We start from the raw sequence: 21,985 nt of genomic DNA, 5'->3' as shown, positions 1-21,985 counted from the left end.
AAAAAAGGGTTAAACAAAGATATTCTACACTTTATTCCTTACATCATTTTGCCCCTCACCTGAGGATGCTGACTCATAACTGGTATTTTCCCCATTATCCACTCTTGACATGGATGTTGGCAGACTACATCATTTTGTTGGGTATTGTGTGGCACCTTATCCTATCTTAACTCAATGCTGACACAGAATGCAGGTTTTAAGGCCTGAGGCTGTAAAATACTGCCTGAGGCTAACAAACCTTCCCATGCTCTGCCCCTCGCCCACTCCAATTCCCATGGTGGGCAGGCCAGTAAAATTCTGACCGTACACTGACTTTTGAATAAGGGAGGAGGACAGGAAATGGATATAAATTGCCACTAAAGCTAATTATAACACATCCCAGTTAGCAGAATTGTTTCGAGAACGCCATAGACCCCCCCCATAGCTGTTTTGATTCTCTGGTATACAGGTTACGTAATGACTGTGCTTTGTTTTGATCATTATGCATCATTTATTCTTAAAAGTTTTAGATTCCTCTTTATCTCTAACATGAGAATAGTAAGAGATCTGTTCCTAATATTCTGAAACAACAATTCACGGGATTAGATGTAGGGAGCTAAAAACACCCATACAGACATGACGGGCAGAATGTTCTGGCCTTGCTTGCCCCAAAACTGGAAAATCCCGCCCAAGGTCAACAGACCTTTCCATGGTCTGCCCCTCACTCGCTCTGATTCCCATGGCGGGCGGGCAATAAAATTCCGGCCCTTGAGCCAAATAGGCTGTTTCTATAATACTCTACAATTCAAAAAAGTGTACAGAGAGTATCCAGGTGACAGCTCTTCTCTTCCTCAACTTTTTCTTCCCTGGGGGTGTGGGGGGAACATCACTTCTGTTATGCTGATCTTTCTCTTGGTCTTGACTAAAGGCCAAATTTTTGAAGAGTCGAACTAAGTTTGGAGACCTTTACCATTAACTTCAGAGCCCGAGTGCGCAACTCCCACCCTCAGATCACATTGCTGCCAGTGTGGTGGGGGAGCAGGGGGGAGGGAGGAGGGAATCACACAGGGAGAAAACCCAAACACTGCATGGGCCATTTGAACTTAATGCGGAATTCAAATAATCCCTGTTGTCATCTGAAGTTTTTAAGATCTCCAGCCCTTTAAATATGAAACAAAATAGACTGAAGTGGTAAGTTAGTTAAAAAAAACACCCTCTCCATGGCTGCTGTGATTGACAGGCCATCTAGTGCAATTTCGAATGAATTACAACTGTGTTTTCCTGCAGTTTCTATGGTTGTTTTGGTATTGATATTTCCCATGGGCTGTTATTACAGCAGAGGTTATTATGAATACTTGACTGAGTTTTGAAAGCTACAGAAACATTTCTCTCAATGGAAGGGGTCAACGTTGACATTTTGATTGATAGTTTAAAGAGATTATTAAAAGATTAGTTGCCTTTAACGTGTTAACAAACTGAATGCAAGTTTGTTTTATAACCAGTAGAATATGTGAAGGAATTTTAAATCTTTGAATGGGGAGCTTTTCAGTATCAAGTGCGTATGAATGAGAGCAGGTAGAAGTTTAGTTTTTCTTAAATCACCACATGCGTTCTGAGGTCTGTCCACAGTGGATATTGGGTAAGTGGCTATGGAGGTGGCATGCAGTATGAGAAAACATGGAAGAAATATGAGTTGACATGGAAGATTCATAGGAAGTGGGTGACGGGATGAGGGCTAGAGGGTCTAACAGCTTGTAAAACAACTGGGAGAAAGTCCCAGAGAACAGTTTCTAACTAATCTGCCTTGGCACTTACCCATGGCAGATTCATGGCAGCCTATGATCTGTTTCTGGGTGAGCAGGCCCAACTCTATCCTATTCCCATCTACCCAGAGTAAAAACAGAGTGTATTGGGATCCTTTAAAAGAGGCAGGTCTACCAAGCCAAGGTACCTGCCCTGGTAGTGAACTTGCATCAGGACAGATCTGCGGTTCTACTACCAGCCACATCTTACTCCAACACTATTCTGTGTAACCACCCTTCAGGTAAACAAGACAGCAACATTTAAACACAGAACTGACTTTCAATCAACTGCTTTGGGCTGCATTTTACCACTGCTCCACTGTAACTTTATATTTTGTATTCTGTTCTACATGGATGACCAATATGTTGGTCCACAAAAATGAAACCGTGGTGGTGTGCTGCAGGTTTGGGTTATAAAAATAGATCAGTGCTAAAGCTCCAATTGTAGCCTTTTGGGAACTTTAATCTTCTTGGCACTGATTGGGATGACAGGACGTATTTGTATGTATAGATGTATACTAAAATACGTCAAGGAATTTAAAAGCCAACAGTGGGTGAGGAAGCCCACAAAGGAGAAGATAGTGATAGATTTAGTCCTGACTATGGAGGATGAAAGAAAGAAATTGAAATGAGGGAGCACTTGCATGTTAGTCATCATAAAGTTGTTAATTTTAAGGTTGAAATTAAAGCAGAATAGCTAACGTAAATTAGTAAATGGATCTCAAGAGTGGGGCTGGGTACAGTCAGGTGTGAACATTATAAGCCAGGAGAAACGGCTTCTACAGATGGCTTCAGTGAAAAATCTATAAGTGTTTTATCAGCATATTTTACAGCACCAAATTGGTCATTTCAACCAACAATGATGCAAAGTAAAGTCATGGAAGGCATCAGTGAGAAGGAGCGTTATGTAAAATTTTGAAGTGCATGGAGGGGTGGGGGGTGGAGGGGGGAGTCATCAGACAATGACCTCCCCCGACAAATTTTCTGACCAAAGCAAAAACTGACAATATACAAAGGCGGATGTGTAATCTATTTTAGAAGAATTTTTAACATATTCTCCACTATCATCGTTTCACAAAGCAGCTGAAGTTAGCATGATTTCAATTACCTCTTTTCACATTGGGCCCATTTGGTTGGATGTGTCTCCCATATTCGGGTGAACTCCTGCAAGGGAGAGTGGCGGTGGATCTGTTGACACTTTTTCCTCCTCTCTTCTTTTCAGACAAGCTGCTTTAGGATTCAGGTTCCTCTCTTCATGAGAAAGAAAACGTTCAATGTGACCATAATATATATTTAGAAAGGAAAAAGTTGCAGGGCTATGCGGGAAAAGGCATAGAAGTGGGACCAGTTGGGTAGATCTCTCAGGGAGCCATCATAGAAATGATTGGCTGAATGCCCTCCTTCCGTGCTCTATCATTCTAAGATCTGTTCTTTGCATTAAATATATGGAGGCAGAATTGGGATGTGTTATTTCGCCAAGGATTTTGCCAAAGTTATGGTGGGAGATCAGAAGGACCCCCTGCAAAAATTTCATTTCTCATCCAAACTTTAAGAGTTAATTTGTCTAGATCTCAGAAAGGATTGCATAATCTACATGGTTTAACATCAGTGACTTGAGAAAATTAAAGCCCAAAAGCCAGGCCACTGATTTATAGTTGCTGAATAAGTCAACTCATATTTTTGTTTTGCGGGACAGCGGGATTTTGAACATGTTTTGCAGGTTGCACTGTGTGATTCCACAGATGTCAGCTGTGGTTGAATCTGTCACACTTTCAGCTCTGCGTCTGATGGTTGTGGGTTCGAGGTCCACTCCAGTAAACCTGAGCTGAATAATCAAGGCTGACACTATAATACAACACTGAGGGAATGCCGCACTACCAAAGGTGTTGTCTCATGGATGAGACATTAAACTGAGGCCCCCACCTCCCATCCCAAAAAGATTTTGTGACACTATTTTGAATAAGGATAGGGTCTTGGTACCCTTGGCCAATATTTATCCGTCAATCAACATCACAATACAGGTTAATTAGTTATCACCTTGTCGTGCATTGGACATTGTTGTTTACAAATTGACTGCTGTGTTTGTTATATCACAGCATTGATAACACTTCAAAAGTACTTCATTGGCTGTAAAGAACTTTGGGATGTCTTAAGGTTGTGAAAGATGCTACATAAATGCAAGTCTTTTTCTTTCTTTCATATATAATTAGATCCATTGGTTTACAGGGGCAGGATCAATTCAATTCTATGTAAAATTAGGTAGCTTGTAACATTTCCTTTGGTATCTTGGACATTGTATTTTGTAATTCTGTCCATTTTTCTGTGAAAAGTTAGGCCTTGCCCTTCAGACCTATGCAGCAAACTATTTGATCAGTACCACCAGAGGGAGCACTATTTATGCAGTTAGTTGGGCATAAGAGGCAGATTTGTGAAGTAATTATGTTTTCTTTAAAGGCAGTTCCAGTGAAATGGGGAACGTATTAAATGTTCTTATCAGAACATCTGACCAAATAAAGCCAAATGAAAAAACAAATGTAATTTACATGATAACGTTAAACATACTATTCAGGACTGCAATTGTAAAAGCGATGGTAAATGATTGTTACTGATTTAATTTAGGTTGATTTCTTAAAATGTAGTGAATCTTATGACAAATACTAAAGGGAACTGTACTATCTTGATGTGCTTTCTTTCATGTAAATATGTAATATTTTTAAATATTCAGAAAATGTTGGTTGCCTCCAATATGTAGACTTGGATTTCTTTTTGGCTTTACTGGATTCAGTTGATGAATGATGCAGGTTTCAGTGGAAGAGAAAACAGAGGCCCCCATCTCCCATCTCAAACTGATGCAAAAGATTCTGTGGCACAAAATGAATAAGAGTAGGGCTTAAAGGCCATGTAGGCAGCAGTGGGTGGCACAATCACACGGTCATAGAGTCATAGAGTTTACAGCATGGAAACAGGCCGTCGGCCCAACTTGTCCATGCCGCCCCTTTCTTAACCCGTAAACTAGTCCCAATTGCCCACATTTGGCCCATTTCCCTCTATAACCATCTTACCCATGTAGCTGTCTAAATGCTTTTTAAAAGACAAAATTGTACCCGCCTCCAGTACTGTCTCTGGCAGCTTATTCCAGACACTCACCAGCCTCTGTGTGAAAAAAATTGCCCCTCTTGTACCTCTCCCCTCTCACCTTAAATCTACGCTCTCTAGTTTTAGACTCCCCTACCTTTGGGAAAAGATATTGACTATCTAGCTGATCTATGTCTCTCATTATTTTGTAGACCTCTATAGTATCACCCTTAAATCTCCTATGCACCAGAGAAAGAAGTCCCAGTCTATCCAGCCTCTCCTTATAACTCAAACAGCAAGTCCCAGTAGCATCCTAGGAAATTTTTTCTGCGCTCTTTCTAGTCTAATAATATCCTTTCTATAATAGGATGACCAGAACTGTACATAGGATTGGCCTTACTCAGTGTGGCCTTACCAATGTCTTGTACAAGTTGAACAAGATGTCCCAACTCCTGTATTCAAAGTTCTGACCAATAAAACCAAGCATGCCGGATGCCTTCTTCACTACTCTGTCCACCTGTGACTCCATTTTTAAGGAGCTATGAACATGTATATCTAGATTTCTTTGTTTTACAACTCTCCCCAACACTATTAACAGAGTAAGCCCTGTTCTGGTTCAATCTACCAAATTGTATCACCTTGCATTTATCTAAATTAAACTCCATCTGCCATTCATTAGCCCACTGGCCCATTTGATCAAGATTGCATTGCCATTCTAGATAACCTTCTTCACTGTCCACTATGCTACCAAATTTAGTGTCATCTGCAAACTTACTAACCATGCCTCTTAAATTCTCATTCAAAACATTAATATAAATAACAAATAACAGCGGACCCAGCACCGACCCCTGAGGCATACCGCTGGTCGCAGGCCTCCAGTTTGGAAAACAACCCACTACAACCACCCTCTGTCTTCTGTCATCAAGCCAATTTTGTATCCATTTGGCTACCTCACTCTGAATCCCATGAGATTTAACCTTATGTAACAACCTAACATGTGGTACCTTGTCGAAGGCCTTGCTAAAGTCCATGTAGACAATATCAACTGCATTGCTCTCATCTACCTTCTTGGTTACCCCTTCAAAAAACTCAATCAAATTTGTGAGACATGATTTTCCACTCACAAAGCAGGCTGACTGTCCCTAATCAGTTCTTGTGTCTCTAAATGCCTGTAGATCCTGTCTCTCAAAATACCTTCTAACAACTTACCCACTATAGATGTGAGGCTCACCAAGCTGTAGTTTCCGGGCTTTTCTCTGCAAACCTTCTTAAACAAAAGGGCAACATTTGTCTTCCTTCAATCTTTAGGCACTTCACCTGTGACTAGCGATGATTCAAATATCTCTGCTAGGGGACCTGCAATTTCTCCTTAGACTCCCACAATGTCCTGGGATACACTTCATCAGGTCCTGGGGACTTACCTACCTTACTGCGCTTTACAACTTCTGGTACCACACTCCTCAAGACATCACTATTTATTTCCCTAAGTTCCCAAACATGCTTTACCCAACAGTAAATACTGATGAGAAATATTCACTTAGGATCTTACCCATCTCTTGTGGACCCACACATAGATAACCTTGTTAATCCTTAAGAGGCCCTACCCCTCCTTAGTTATTCTTTGGCCCTTTATGTATTTGTAGAATCTCTTTGGATTCTCCTTTGCCTTATCTGCCAAAACAATCTTGTGTACTTAGTGATTAGCACAGCTGCCTCATAGAGCCAAGAACCTGGTTCATTTTCGATCTTGGGTGACAATCTGGGTGGAGTTTACACTTTCTTCCCATGTCTGCATGGGTTCCCTTCAGGTACTCCAGTTTCCTCCTATAGTCCAAAGGTATGCAACTTAGGTGAATTGGCCATGTTAAATTTCCCCTTAGTGTCCCAAGATGTGTGGATTAGCCATGCTAAATGTATGCAAATAATTAGTACTTGGCTGTGGAGGGTTTTGGGACATCTTTGAAGCTGTGATTTGCACTATTTAATGTGAGTTCTTTTTTTTCATTATAAACATTCCCCTCCAGTCAAAACATCAGTGGACTTCACAATGTTGGAGTGTTGAAGCATTTCAGTCTATCCATATCACCATAACCTCTGATGCTACCATTCCCAATGAAACATTGATTGTTTTTTAAGTAAGCCAACTGTAATTGTTTTTTGCTGATGAATCTATTCTGCATTTTCATATTTAATGGATATGGCAATGTGAAAATAAAGTGGTCAGATGAGAATAGTTGGACAACAAGATTCAGCTGTGTATTTCTACTGACCTCGGACTTGCTGTTCCAGGCTCAAGATGACAGCAACAGCCTGGTGAAGAATCAAGAGCTTTGTCTGTGGTTTGTCACTCTTCAGGTGGAGCTGCACCATACGGCCAAGTTCCTTAAATGCTTCATTAATGTCGCGCACACGCAGGCGCTCGCGAGCATTGTTTGCCATTCTTCTTTCTCGCTCGCGCTCAGCCTTCTGCTCAGGAGAAAGATCTTCATCATCATTATTATTGCTGAGGAAGAAAATAAAGAACATTTTGTATAAATAAATACAGTATGAAATAAGGATAAACACAGGTTCATTCAATACAAATATCATCACTGCAATGTCCTCCTTCAGGCAAAGTAAAGGGTAAAGTCGCCAATGCCCCAGATGACCATAGACTGACTGGCGACAAGTTAGCCTGAAGATCACCACGCCTCAGGCAAGGGGCAAGGATGAGAATGTGGGGTCTTCATGAATAACCTCAGCTGGTTTGGGAATTGAACCCACTCTGTTGGCACTGCTCTGCATCACTAACCAGCCATCCAGCGAACTGAGCTAAACCAACTCCTTCAGGTGCCATGCTCTAAGAGGGCAGTGGTGACCGTGGACTTCCATTTGTTTGGTCTATTAACCTGGTTGGCAATGTAGTGCAATGGTTTGTGGTTGCCTTCTGCAGTACGGCTGACCAGGAAACTCCCACTCTCTTACTGCCTGCCCATAGGCAGATTGGAATGATTTACAGGTTATTAATAAACCCATGTTATGAAATCTGTACAACAACCTAATATTTTCCTTACATCACATATTCTAAAGTAAAATCTACATTGTCAAATTGCTCCAACTTTAAATTAATCACTATGAAATTTATTATTTTATGGGATGTGGACATTGCTGGCAAGACCAGCGTTTGTTGTTACCCATCCCTAACTGGCCTTGGTTTACTACACCATTTCAGAGGGCAGGTAAGAGTCAACCATATTATTGTGCGAATGGAGTCACACGTAAGCCAGATGGGTTTTTACACCAATCGGCGATAGCTCGCAGTCGCCATTACTTGGAGCATATTGGAGCTTTTCAATTCCAGACTTTATTAATTAAATTTAAATTCCACCAGCTGCCATGATGGGATTTGAACCCGTGTCCTCAGAGCATTAACCTGAGCCTCTGGATTGCTAGTCCAAGTGACATTACCCATATGCTACCAACTCCCCTAAGTATAAATGTGGTTTACAAAACTCAGCACATTTTCAATCTGATTGATAAATTATTTCAAAGTAATCAAAGAAACATCAATAAAACTGAAATTTGCATTTTGTGTTCTGTAGATGCGGATCTCAATTATTTAATGTTTCTAACTAAGCCAATCAAACAGAAATATTCTGTTGCTAAATGTAAAGTTATTTTTCTTTATTCTTTCATGGAATGTGGGCATCATTGGTAAGACGAGCATTTGTTGCCTGTCCTTAATTGCCTGTAATTTGAGTGTCTCACTCAGCCACTCAGGGAGCAGTTAAGAGTCAACCACATTGCTGTGGATCTGGAGTCACATGTAGACCAGACCAGGTGAGAATGGCAGATTCCTTATGTTAAAGGACACTGGCGAACCCAGACAGGATTTTCCAACAATCGATTACAGTTGTCACTCTCATAATCACTGGAACCATTTTTAAATGCCAGATTTATGAACAAAATTTCAACTCCACAGCTGCCGTGACGGGGATTCGACCCTGTGTCCCTAAGCATTAGCCTGAGCCTCTGGATTATGAGTCCACTGACATTGCCGCGAGGCTATCATCTCTCCAAATGTATAGGAGAGGACAAAGAACCTTTCCAAATTGTGCATTTGGTCCAGCATTAAATAAAGGAGCTGGATACAACAAAGCCAACCCACAAACAGCATGCTCACTGCCACACTCACTTCATCACATTCTGATAAGGAATTGAATAAAGCAATCACTAATTTACTGTTATCTAGATCTAGACCTATTTAATATCTTGATATCCTTCTTGTCCTCATCCCCCTTCTTGTCATCTGTAGGTTTTGAATCCTGTAGATTCTCATCCGGCTCCTCTTCTGACTTTATCTCTGAGCTGACTGATGACACGCTCTGTCCTTGGAGGCTGTTGGAGAGAGCTGGAGGGGGAGCAGAAAATGTGACCAAGCATTAATCACAGGAAACAATTACTTTCAGCATCATCATTGTGGAACTTTTTTTTGAAATGGATTGTCCTTTTATATCACACTAGCCAAAAACCTTGATAAGTTGATTTGAAATGGCAGTGCTATTGTGGCTTCAATCTTATGCACTGAAAAAGTATTCAAATTTATGTTGGAAATTATAGAGTGTCATGTTTATGATCATATGAAAACAAGCCTGTATCCTGGGATCATAGAATCCCTACAGTGCAGAGGGAGGCCATTCAGCCCATAAAGTCTGAACCAACCACAAATCACTCCCATCACCATCTCTGTAGCCCCACGTATTTGCCCTCCTAGTCCTCCTGACACTAAGGGGCAATTTACCATGGCCAACACCTTTGGACTGTGGGAGGAAACCGGAGCACCCAAATTAAACCCACTCAGACACAGGGAGAATGTGCAAACTCCACACAGACAGTGACCCAAGCTGGGGATCGAACCCTGCGCTGTGAGGTAACCGTGCTAACCACTGTGCCACTGTAAAAGGAAAGATATACTGGCCTTGGAGGGAGCATAGCAAAGTTTCACTGAAATGGCTCAGAAGGTTAAATTATGAGGACTTGAAGAGCTGAATAGACGGATACTCTTTTTAACTGGCTACTGGCCAATGCATGGTTGAAGACATTCTTTTTTATTTGTTCTTTCTCGAGGTGTGGGCATCATTGTCTGGGCCAGCATTTATTGTTATTTTCTAATTGCCTCTCAGAAGGTCAGCCTTCTTCTTAAATGGCTGTAGTCTACGTAGCCACCATGCTGGCACAAAGGGAGTTCTAGAATTTTCCTGCAGTGACAGTGAAGGATGGTGGCATAGTTCTGAGTCATGGTGGTGAAGGACTTGGAGGAGAACTTTCTGATGTCTGCTGCCCAAGTCCTTCCAGGGGTGGAGGCTGTGGGATTGGAAGGTGTTGTCACAGGAACCCTGGTGAGTTGCTGCAGTGTATCTTGTAGATGGTGCACACTGCTCCCCTGCGTTTGGTGGTGAATGGAGTGAATGTGGCTGGGGTGCTGATCAAGTGACTGCGTTGGTGTGATGCATCTTGAATGTTGTTTCATACCAGCTGCATTCATCCAGGTAAATGGAGAGTGCTATCCGGCTATATGACACTCCTGACTTGTGACTTTTGGATGGCTTGGGAGAGTCAGGAGATGAGTTACTCACCATGGGATTCCCAATCTTTGATCTGCTTTTGTGGCCACAGTATTGATGTGGCTCGTCCATTTCAGTTTCTATTCAATAGTAACCCTCAGAATATTGATAGTAGGGGATTTAGCGATGGTAACACAATCGAATGTCAAAAGGACTTGGTTGGAGATGGTCATTGCCTGACTTGCCACTTATCAGCCCAAGCCAGCAATCCGTCAGGCCTTTCAATCTTGTGTCACACCAATGGGAATTTCTGTCTGTGCCAAACCCGATTGCTAATGATAGGTGTGCGCAAGCTGATCCTCGGTTCACTTGGTTTCATTGGGGTGAATGAAACAACTTTCTGCCATAACGCTGCGCTGTTCCTGATGTGCTGTTCACCACTGTACTGGGGCAGACTCGTTCCTGCCTTCCATCTCCAGGCTGAGCTGGTCTTCAAGGGCAGCACCGTGCTGTGGGATCCATGTACTCTCCAGTGTCACCAAATTGGATCAGTACAGCGCCTCGTCAGGGGAGTACAGAGGTCTCTTTGCCTTTGGTGCCACACAGCAATGTCTATCTGGACAGGACTGTGCTGAGGGATGACAACAAAGGGCATAAAATAGCCGAGGATTGTGAAAAGGGGGGAGGATAGGGAAAAGGCATGGGCTGAGGGATAAGGAGATGGATGAAGAAGATGAACAATGGAAAGCAGAGGGAATACTAAGGGGAGGAAAGCTGGATCCTGACAAAGCTGCACAAAAAGCTCACAAACAAGGGGGTCAAAGAGATATTATATTGTTTACTGGAAGAGGATAGATGAAGACTCTGGAGGAGATGGTTAGAGGTCCAAGTGGGGCATGGGCACCTCAGGGAGGGTGGTTGAATCAAGGAACAGACTTCTTCAGGCTACTGACAACCTGCATGGTCAGTGAACTCTGCACTGGGAGAGAGTTATGTGAGTGTACTGAACTAGTATTTAAATATGGCATCATACTTTTGAACTTGTCAGCTGGGCAGACTAATCAGTTCCTGGCCTGCCAGGAGAGTCAGAGGGAAACTCACTTGGGCATAATTAACGAGTTTCCAAATGCAGAATCTGGTGCAGGATCCCGCTATTCTGGTTGGCGGGACAAGCGCCGCTGAAGCTGGTGCCACCACAGTCTCAAAATAGGCCAGTTCCACTGCAAGTCTGAAACATTCACTGAAGAATGTTTTAAAGTTTAGTTATTAGTCTCAAGAAGGCTTCATAAGAACATAAGAACACAAGAAATAGGAGCAGGAGTAGGCCATCCAGCCCTTTGAGCCTGCCCCGCCATTCAATAAGATCATGGCTGATCTTTCGTGGCTCAGTTCCACATTCCCGCCCTCTCCCCATAACCCTTAATCCCCTCTCTTATCAAAAACCCATCAACCCGCGTCTTAAAAATATTTAGCGAGGCAGCCTCCACCACTTCAATGGGCAGAGAATTCCAGAAATTCACCACCCTTTGAGTGAAGAAGTTCCTCCTCAACTCTGTTCTAAACCGCCCCCCCTTTATCTTGAGGCTGTGCCCCCTAGTCCTACTGTCTTTTTTGAGCGGCAAGAGTCTCTCCACCTCTATCCTATCCATCCCATTCATCATCTTATACGTCTCAATGAGATCTCCCCTCATTCTTCTAAACTCCAACGAGTACAAGCCTAGTTTATTCAGCCTCTCCTCATAGTTCAACCCCCTCAACTCCGGTATCAGCCTAGTAAACCTCCTCTGCACTCCCTCCAAGGCCAAAATATCTTTGCGCAGGTGCGGCGCCCAAAACTGCACACAGTACTCCAGCTGCGGCCTCACCAATGCCCTATACAGCTGCAGCAAGACCTCCCTACTTTTATATTCAATCCCCTTCGCTATGAAGGCCAGCATCCCATTCGCCTTCCTGACCACCTGCTGCACCTGCAAGCTGGGTTTTTGCGACTCATGCACAAGGACCCCGAGGTCCCTCTGCACCGTCGCCTGCTGCAGTTTATCGCCACGTAAGTAATAGTCCTTCCTACCATTCTTCCTACCAAAGTGGACCACCTCACACTTGCCAACATTAAATTCCATTTGCCATTTCCTGGCCCATTCACCCAGCCTATCTAGATCCTTCTGCAGACTCTCCACACCCTCCGCACAATTTGCCGTTCCCCCAATCTTGGTGTCATCAGCAAATTTCGACACCCTACACTCGGTTCCCTCCTCCAGATCATCTATATAAATGGTAAAAAGCTGAGGCCCCAGAACCGACCCCTGGGGCACTCCACTAGTCACCATCCGCCAATCCGAATAGCACCCGTTGACCCCCACTCTCTGCCTCCTATTTGACAACCAATCCTCTATCCACGCTAACACCCTACCCCAAACTCCATGTCCCTCGACCTTCTGCAATAACCTCTTGTGAGGTACTTTGTCAAACGCCTTCTGAAAATCCAGAAAGACCACATCTGTAATGAATTCACACTGTAATGAAGTTACTGTGAAAATTCCCTAGTCGCCATATTCTGGTGCCTGTTTGGGTACACTGAGGTAGAACTTAATATGGCCAATGCACCTAACCAGCACAGCTTTGGACTGTGGGAGAAAACTAGAGCACCTGGAGGAAACCAGGAGAATGGGGAGAATGTGCAAACTCCACACAGGCAGTCACCCTAAGCCGGGAATCGGACCTGGGTCCCTGGTGCTGTGAGGCAGCAATGCTACTGTGCTGTATTTCAATTAATTAAAACTGATTTCAATTAAAGCATTTGGAGATGGGCTGCAGGAACTAGCTGAACATAGTTGGTTCATTAAAGAATCATGGTCTTTTAGTCAGCATATCCTCAACTACCAAGGAACGTCACTGCAAGCCCTCTCATATTTTGCTCAAAGTTATTTGTAATATATGGAGACAGTGCAATTCTAATTAATGTCCTGAAATGTATTTTTAACCATTGCACAATTGAGTAGCTATAAAACAGAGCAGATAAGGGTTGAAATAAGCTAACTTCCTCACCACTGAGTTTTAGGAAACCTCTTGTTTCTCATACTTTGGTTCTGTATTGCAAAAAACAATTGGACAGTGTCTGACCAGAGTGAAGGCAAGCAGGAGAAAAAAAAATCCAGTTCCTAAGGTCTTAATTGCAGCTTCAGGGCAAGCTGATTGCATTCTCTAAGGGTCCAGCAATCGTTCCTTAATGTAGAAACAATGATTGAATACATTTTAATCTAAACCTCTTAATTTTTCCAGTTAATTTAACTGAGCTTTCCAAACCCAATTTCACATCAAGAATGGCATGTTACATAATCACTTTCTGCTCAATCTCCCCGACAGTCGCGTGTAATCTGCAATATTGCTTTGTGCAGTGAAAATAAATCAACACAGACTTAAGTCAAAATGGTAGTGATCTTTCCAGTATCCAAACGAATTTTGCAAACAAAATTCTGTGCAACGTGGAAGGAAAATCTATGTTCTGTTCAAAAGTATCAAGAGTATTCTAATCAGTGACATGTTTCTGGCTGGGTCCTAACTTGGCTTTATCTCCCAGGCCAGTCTAAACTCTATTAACACGGGGTTGGGGCGGGGTGGGGGGGGGGGGGGGGGGTGGGGGGAGCTGCTCCAAAATGCTCAAGGGTTTTTCCCATCCTTAAAGTCTCTCATGAGGAAGGGGTCCAAAATAAGCAGGTTTCCAGAGGTGGTAGAAAAGCTGAAGTTTTCTTTCAAATACATCAGATGTATTTCATCTATCTTTCATAAAAGGCTTTGGCTGGATACTTTAAATAGAATGCCCTCACTCAGACTTTCCTTCCTCCTTAATATGATGGATTGAAATAAAAGTGTGGAAAGTCTGAAGCATACAAAACCATTGGCAATTTGTTAATCAAAGGGTTATTTTCCTTGGGAAAAAAAAAGGGTTGGGGAGGGTGACTTGATTGAAGTGTACAAAATTATGAGGAGAGGAAATAGAGTGGACAGGATGAAATTGTTTCTCTTGGCAGAGAATTCTAGAATCAGAAGACATAGATTCAAGGTAAGTGTCAATAGATATAGAGGGGGCACGAGACAGAACTTCTTTACACAGAACTTAGTGGGTATCTGGAATTTGCTGCCTGAGTTGGTGGTGTAAACTATGGGATTATTGGCTAGGTGCAGGAAGGTAGGATTAGAAAGGACACCTGGCTGGCATGGACAAGGTGGTAGGAATGGCCTCTTTCTGTGCTGTAACTTTTCTATGGTTCTGTGGATTACAACGTCGGATATGCTCAGTGTTAACATTAAGCAATGCTTAAGAACTTTCCCAATAGGCTTATCTACATTTTCACATAATCACAATCAGTCAGGGCTATGGCCTGATGTGGTATGTACTTGATGGATGCGTATTTTATGGAAATAACATGAATGTTACATCATGCACATGGGAGAATATTAGAAACTGACAAAATCTGTACTCTTTTCAAACTGGACGTTTTGGACTCTTAAAGTGACAGCCATGGATCACCTCACTTCTGGAACTGCAAGTTGGCCAACTTTCTGGAAGCTTCTGAATGTGGAGTACAATGATCACTGCCTTGTGGAATGTCATGCCTGCCACCATCAGGAGCCACCCCCAGACTGAATGGGCAAAAAGCCTCAAACAACCTGTCTTTAGGACTCCCGGGTAACAAATGGGAGCTGCTGAAACTGATTTGGCACATTGACCTTCTAAGGACTCCTATCTGCCTCCATTGTAGGTCAATGGTTTTGGCCATGGCAGATGGAAGCTACTTTGTTAAAATGAACAGACTATTGGTTACTTCCCACTGGGTATTAATGGACAGTTGTCATTTGACTGAAACACTTTCAATCCTGACAGCCCTTTTATGATAATTCTGGCTTATATCCAAACATAAGAATTAGGAGTAGAATGTGCCATTTGGCCCATTGAACCTGCTGCAACATTCATTAGATAAGGGCTGTATTCACAACCCAACAATCCTACCTAGCCCCAATAATCTTTCATCTCCTTGTTAATCAAGAATCTATCTAGTTCTGCCTTAAGAGGATTCAAAGATTCGGTTTCCATTGCCTTTTGAGGATGAGTTTTCCAAATGTTCTCAACTCTGAGAGAACAAATTCTTCAAATCTCTGTTTTGAATGGATGATGCCTTATTTTTAAACAGTGAGCGGACTCTTCCAGCTGTTCATGCTGGCCGGATCCTCACTGCAAATTTTCTAGTGGCAGTGGGTACATTCAATGGGAAATTGCATTGACAGCAGTGGGACCAGTAGATCGCACCACTGGCCAATGGCAGCAACCTCCCATTGCTAAAGAACACATCGTGTGTGTGTCTGTGTGTGTGTGTGTGTGTGTGTGTGTGTGTGTTTGTGTGGGGTGGGGGCAGAAGATCCTGCCCAGTGTCTCCGAACTCTAGATTCTTCCACAAAATGAAAATCCTCTCCCCATCCACCCTTCAGGATCCCTCAGGATCTTGTATGTTTCAATCAAGTTGCCTCTTACTCTTTTAAATTTTAGTGGATACAAGGCTAACCTGTGCAATATCTCCTCATAAGACAACCCACCCATTCCCTGAACTGCTTCTAATGTATTTACATTTTTCCTTAAATAGGGAGACCAATGCTGTACACAGTACTCCAGATGTGATCTCACCAATGCCCTGTACAACTGAAGCATTATCTCCACACTTTTGCAATCAATTGCCCTCACAATAAACAAAAACATTCTATTAGCTTTGCCAATTACTTGCTGTACCTGCATACTAACCCTTTGTGATTTATGCACTTAGACACCCAGATCCCGCTGAATTTCTGTAATCTCTCACTATTTTGACAATAACTTCTTCTTTTATTCTTGCCAAAATTGACAATTTCACAAATCCCCACTGTATACTTCATTTTAGAACATAAGAACATAAGAAATAGGAGCAGGAGTAGGCCATCTGGCCCTTCGAGCCTGCCCCGCCATTCAATAAGATCATGGCTGATCTGTCGTGGCTCAGTTCCATATTCCCGCCCTCTCCCCATAACCCTTAATCCCCTCTCTTATCAAAAACCCATCAACCCGCTTCTTTCCAGATCTTAGCCCATTTCCTTCTCCCATGCATGTCCCTTTGTAGCCTTCTAATGTTCTCTACACAATTTACTTTCCTACCTGTCTTTGTGTCATCAGCAAATTTTGCAAACATCCTTTCATCCAAGCTGTTTATATAAGTTGTGAACAATTAGAGCCCAAGCATTGATCTTTGTGGCATACCATTTGTTACATTCTTCCAACCAGAAAAAGACTCATTTATCCCAACCTTTTGTTTCTTGTTAATTAGCTAATCTTCCATCCATGCCAACATGTTACCCCACTCCACCTTGAGATTTTATTTTCTGCAATTACCTTCGATGTAACACCTTATTCAAGAGGCGGCTAGATATGTCATTTGGGGCAAATAGGATCAAACGTTGTGGGGAAAAAGCAGGATTAGGCTATTGAGTTGGACGATCAGCGATGATTGTAATGAATGGCAGAGCAGGCTCAAAGTGCCAAATGGCTTCCTCCTGCTCTCATCTTCTATGTTTCTTATCAAATACCTTCTAGAAATCTAAGTACAGTACATTCACTGGTTCCTCATTATCCACAGCACATGTGAATCCTTCAAAGAACATCAATAAATTGGTTCAATGTGATTTTCCGTTCACAATACCATGTTGTCTCTGTCTGGTTACCTTAATTTTTCCAAATGCCCTGCTGTTACATCTTTAATAATAGCTTCTAACATTTTCCTTATGACAGTTGTTAGCCTAACTGACTAATTTGCTCATTACCACTTTCCTTTTCTGAGTTCCTCCCTTCCTTCCATTTCTTAATTTACAGTAATTTTTGGGATGTTACTTGTGTCCTCTGTGGTGAAGACTGATGCAAAATACCAGTTTAATTCACCTGCCATTTCCCGACCTTCCCTTATCAATTCCCCAGGCTCACTTTCTACAGCACCAACATCACTTCGTTAACACTTTTTACAGTTAAATATCTAGAGAAATCCTTATTATCCATCTTTATATTAGAGATAGAAAGGCTATCTTTCTCTTGTAATTTAGTTTTTCCCTCCTTAATAATCCTTTTGTCATTCTTTGCTGTTCTTTATATTCTATTCAATCTTCTGACTGGCCATTCATCTTTGCACAATTGTATCCTTTTCTTTAAGTTTGACATAGTCTTTAACTTTTTTGGTTAATCACGGATGGTGGGTCATCCCCTTGGACCTTTTCTTTCTCATTGGAATGTATCTATTCTGTGAATTCTGAAATATCTCTTTAAATGTCTGCCATTGAATCTCTATTAAACCTATCACTTAATCTCATTTGCCAGCTCATTTTAGCCAGCTCTGCTTTCAAGCTCTCATAATTGCCCTTATTTATGTCTAAACTACAAGTCTTAGACACACTCTTCCCTCCCTTAAACAGAATTTAAATTCAATCGTATTATGATCGCTGCTACCTACAGATGCCTCCACTATGAGGTTATCAATTAATATCACTGTAGAAACTGGCTATAACTTATAACATAAGAACATAAGAAATAGGAGCAGGAGTAGGCCATCTAGCCCTTCAAGCCTGCTCCGCTACTCAATAAGATCATGGCTGATCTGAAGTGGCTCAGTTCCACTTTCCTGCTTTCTCCCCATAACCCTTCATTCCCTTGCCTACCAAAAACCTATCTACCCGTGTCTTAAATATATTTAGCGAGGTAGCCTCTACCACTTCAACGGGCAGAGAATTCCAGAGATTCACCACCCTTTGAGTGAAGAAGTTCCTCCTCAACTCCGAACTAAACTGCAACCCCCCCCCCCCCTTATCTTGAGGCTGTGCCCTCTAGTCCTGCTGTCCTTTTTGAGCGGGAAGAATGTCTCTACCTCTACCCTATCCATCCCTTTCATTATCTTATACGTCTCTATAAGATCCCCCCTCATCCTCCTAAACTCCAAAGAGTACGGACCCAGTCTATTCAGCCTCTCTTCATAGTCCAACCCCCTCATCTCCGGTAACCTTTTTACCAAGTCACAAGGCTTGATGTTTAAGACCTCCCCGAAAGCCATTTCCAAAAAAATCATAAATTCACCTGGGAAAGCGAACTGTCCTCTGGCTAGAAGTATTATCAAGATGCCTCTCTTAACTTGTGGCACATCTCTTATCCCGAATAAAATTGTACAAACTCATTGGCTGGGACTCTGCCACCTTGCCCACCACGGGGAATTGGCGCGGTCGAGGGTCCGACAACAGAAATCTCCTTTGACCTTGGGTGGGAACATCTGGTCTCACACGAGTGAGGCCATAAAATCCCACTCATCATCTTCAGCTACCTTGTTATCCTGGATTTTAACTGCTGGATAAAAGAACCTCTCTCATTGGACTCAGAGATTCATGTGAACTGTTAACTATTGTGTTTGCTTTTAATATTCAAGAAAGGAAACTCCTTTCCATTACTGTAAATTTCTTGTATGTGTGGTAGTGACAGAACAATTTTCTGGGACGGTGTGTGTGAATAAATAATGATCTTGGTTTAAAAATACAGGGAAGTTTTGCAGCGAGTGACTGTAAAAAAACTGATCATACCCAAACACTGTTTGAAAAATATACCTTATCAAAGTTAAGCCAGTCTAATTGTGGACAGAAGGCTAGAAGAGATACGGGTTCAGTTTGTATCTCTCCCCTTTATCGTAACAAATGACAGACAACATCCCCAAGAAACAGAAAAAAAATCCTCATGGCAAAATAGTTATAATTCATTATATAACATTTAGTGAGTATTTTTAGCACCTTACTAACAAAGAACTATTGATGCTGGCCTAATATTTTAATTCTGAGCAATTTTTCTTCAACGCTCTGTGATTTGTGGATTGGTAATGGTCTCCCCTGCTTAAACTGCACTGAGGTAATGCTTGAAGCTGCCAGTATTTACCTCTGTATGGGTCCTGGGACTGGTTTATATCAGGAGATGTAGCTGACTGCACTGGAAGCTGTGGAACTGGCACTTGGTTCGACACGATTGGATGACTGCCTCGGAGTCCAACACCTTCCTCACGATGAGCTCCCACCTAGAATTTGAAACACAGAAACACACATCATTCAGCGGTCTTTGCCACCAAAAATTGAATTACTGAACGGCACTTCACTTCAATCACTTACAGAGAAGTACAAGCTCCCATATAAACAAACTAATGCTGCCAAACGCAAGCTGTTGAATATGGAAACATTCCTTCTGATAGCTCAGAAACTTCAGTTGGCAGTTAAAAACTGTTTTGTCCTAGTTTACTTTCCACCTGTGCTGATCACATGGGATTACAGTTCTATAGACACCCTGCTCCCTACCAAATGACCACTCCTCAACTGTGGACACTCATAGCAGTTGTACCCAATAACAACTTCACCTGATGATCATGCATTTTTCATTAAAGTAGAAGAGGAAATGGTGGCAAGGTAGTTTGGCCCAATTTCTAACCTGGAGATACCCTCACTGAGATTCTAGTTTTGCAGAGATGATTTACCAGCAAACACACCTGGATCTTATATGGCTTAGTACATCTTATATGGCTTACCACACGACCTAGTACATTTATACATTGAGACACCAATTTACATGTAATGAATATTTTAAAAGTAAAGTATAAAGGCCTTAGTTTCTATCAAAATGTCAACTGCCATTGAAAATAACTGAGGCTTATTGGATCTAATGGTCTTGGCTAGAAGGAAGGATAATATTATGTTAACTTGCAGTGGAATCTAGTTCTTGCACTGTGTACAGTACAGCTGATAACTAACTGATCAAGATACAAGTAGGTCAATTAGAAATTTTATATGTTTTCTTTTGCATTATATGTAAAGGTCAGATTTGAAATTCTTGTACTTGAAACAATTAAATCCTTTATTTTTGACATTACTTCACTCTACTAACTCAACACTGGACTATGCTATAAAAATGATAGTCACATATTGCAAGCATAACACTTACGTTTTAAAGAATTTCAAAAGTAATGTGTTCTACTGAAAAGACCGTGCGGAAATGAAAACAGAAATGCAGGAAATACTCAGCAGGTAGTCTTTGTAAGGATAGAACTTTCAAATGGGTGACTTTCCATAGCGCGATAGAATCCCTACAATGCAGAAGGCAGCCATTTGGCCTCTCGAGTCTGCATCAGCACTCTGAAGAGCATCTTGTCCAGGTCTACCCTTGCCCTATCCTCATAACCTTGTGTATTTACTATGGCCGGTCCACCTAACCTGCACATGTCTGGAGTGTGGGAGGAGACTGGGGCACCCAGAGGAAACCTACGCAGATATGTGGAGAATGTGCAAACTCCACACAGTTACTCAAGGCCAGTATCAAATCCGGGTCCCTGGCGCAGCAAGGCAGCAGTGCTGACCACTGTGCTACTGTGCCATCCTTTTTACTAGAAATTCTTTCTTTCTCTTCAGATGCTGTCTACCCTGCTCAGTATGTCCAACATTGTTTCTATTTCAAATTTCCAACATCCATAGTATTTTCATTTTTTATTAGATCAGGCCAGGCAAGGCCTATTGGATACCTAGGTCGTTACTCTTTCCAGTTTCTGTTATTGCGCATCCTCAAGATTTATAATAGACTTCACGGCCCACGCCACCTATCAGTTTGACATCAACTGGCATGTTACATATCCACAGATTACAACAAATATCATTGTTGACATTTTGGAATACCCAGTTGCCATCCCTCGCACTTAAATAACTTGCTCAAATCAGTTCATCTTTTTATCTTTATTTTGTACGATGATTTTATAACCCCTTTAACTACTGCAATGTATTCAAGAAAAGTGAGTGTTGTTATAAAGTCTATGTCAGCCTGATATTAAAGTATACTTTATTTAAAATGTTATAATGAAATATCCAACTGAGATGAGCCATGATACTAATCATTGTGACTGTCATGGTAATACCATTTATCTGGATAACCTTAGCTCAGCTAATAATTATGTCACTCTTCGATTAATTCTGCTTCAATTCTCACCAGAGCCATACTTTCACCCAAACTGGGTGGAAATTTCCAGCGCTCAACCCACAGATATTTGCTTTTGCCGTCGAGTTCCGTACAGTGAGTCATATAATCACCTTTTCTTTAAAATATCCCTTCAGGGAATATTTTTAGGCTTATTTTTGAACTTTCCTTCTTCGTCCTTAAGAAAGTGAGTATATTCCAATTTTATCTTTAAAAAAAAACCCATGATCCTTCCCTAAAGGCTTAGCTAAACAAATCTAATAGCACTGAGAAGTGGCAACCAGAATAGCCACTGGGGTTTGATCCCCAGTCTCCGCTATTTGTTGCTCTTAGCCTAGGTATAAGCAAAAGCACCATGGTGCCACTGTTGTATTGGGCTGGAAAAGAAAGGATAATAGAGAGAATATTCCTTTTTCTTACACCTATAGCTCTTGCTGGAAAAACTGCAACTGCGGATGTCAACAAAAAGCAACAATTTGGGTATTTACATAATGTCTGTTAACATAATCAATATCTCAAGGCGCTTTTCAGGAACGTTTGAA

At 41.9% G+C, this 21,985-nt stretch overlaps 1 protein-coding gene across 9 annotated transcripts in view; it reads right to left on the bottom strand.

Annotated features, from left to right (window-relative positions):
• The window catches only part of tcf4 (transcription factor 4), a 592,048-nt gene that overhangs the window by 7,846 nt on the left and 562,217 nt on the right, over nucleotides 1-21,985 (bottom strand). For all 9 annotated transcript variants that reach the window (XM_080182922.1, XM_080182913.1, XM_080182904.1 and 6 more), the window contains 4 exons: nucleotides 19,374-19,509; nucleotides 9,096-9,246; nucleotides 7,127-7,359; nucleotides 2,890-3,032 (listed from right to left, as the gene is read on the bottom strand). In XM_080182922.1, the coding sequence (XP_080039048.1) occupies nucleotides 2,896-3,032; nucleotides 7,127-7,359; nucleotides 9,096-9,246; nucleotides 19,374-19,509 (657 nt within the window). In that variant the 3' untranslated portion in view covers nucleotides 2,890-2,895. The remainder of the gene's footprint in view (nucleotides 1-2,889; nucleotides 3,033-7,126; nucleotides 7,360-9,095; nucleotides 9,247-19,373; nucleotides 19,510-21,985) is intronic.

This window comes from Carcharhinus amblyrhynchos, chromosome 1, assembly GCF_965287045.1.
Source record: "Carcharhinus amblyrhynchos chromosome 1, sCarAmb.v2.hapA, whole genome shotgun sequence".
Lineage (NCBI taxonomy): Eukaryota > Metazoa > Chordata > Chondrichthyes > Carcharhiniformes > Carcharhinidae > Carcharhinus > Carcharhinus amblyrhynchos.
This window is presented reverse-complemented; position numbering and strand designations above follow the sequence as displayed.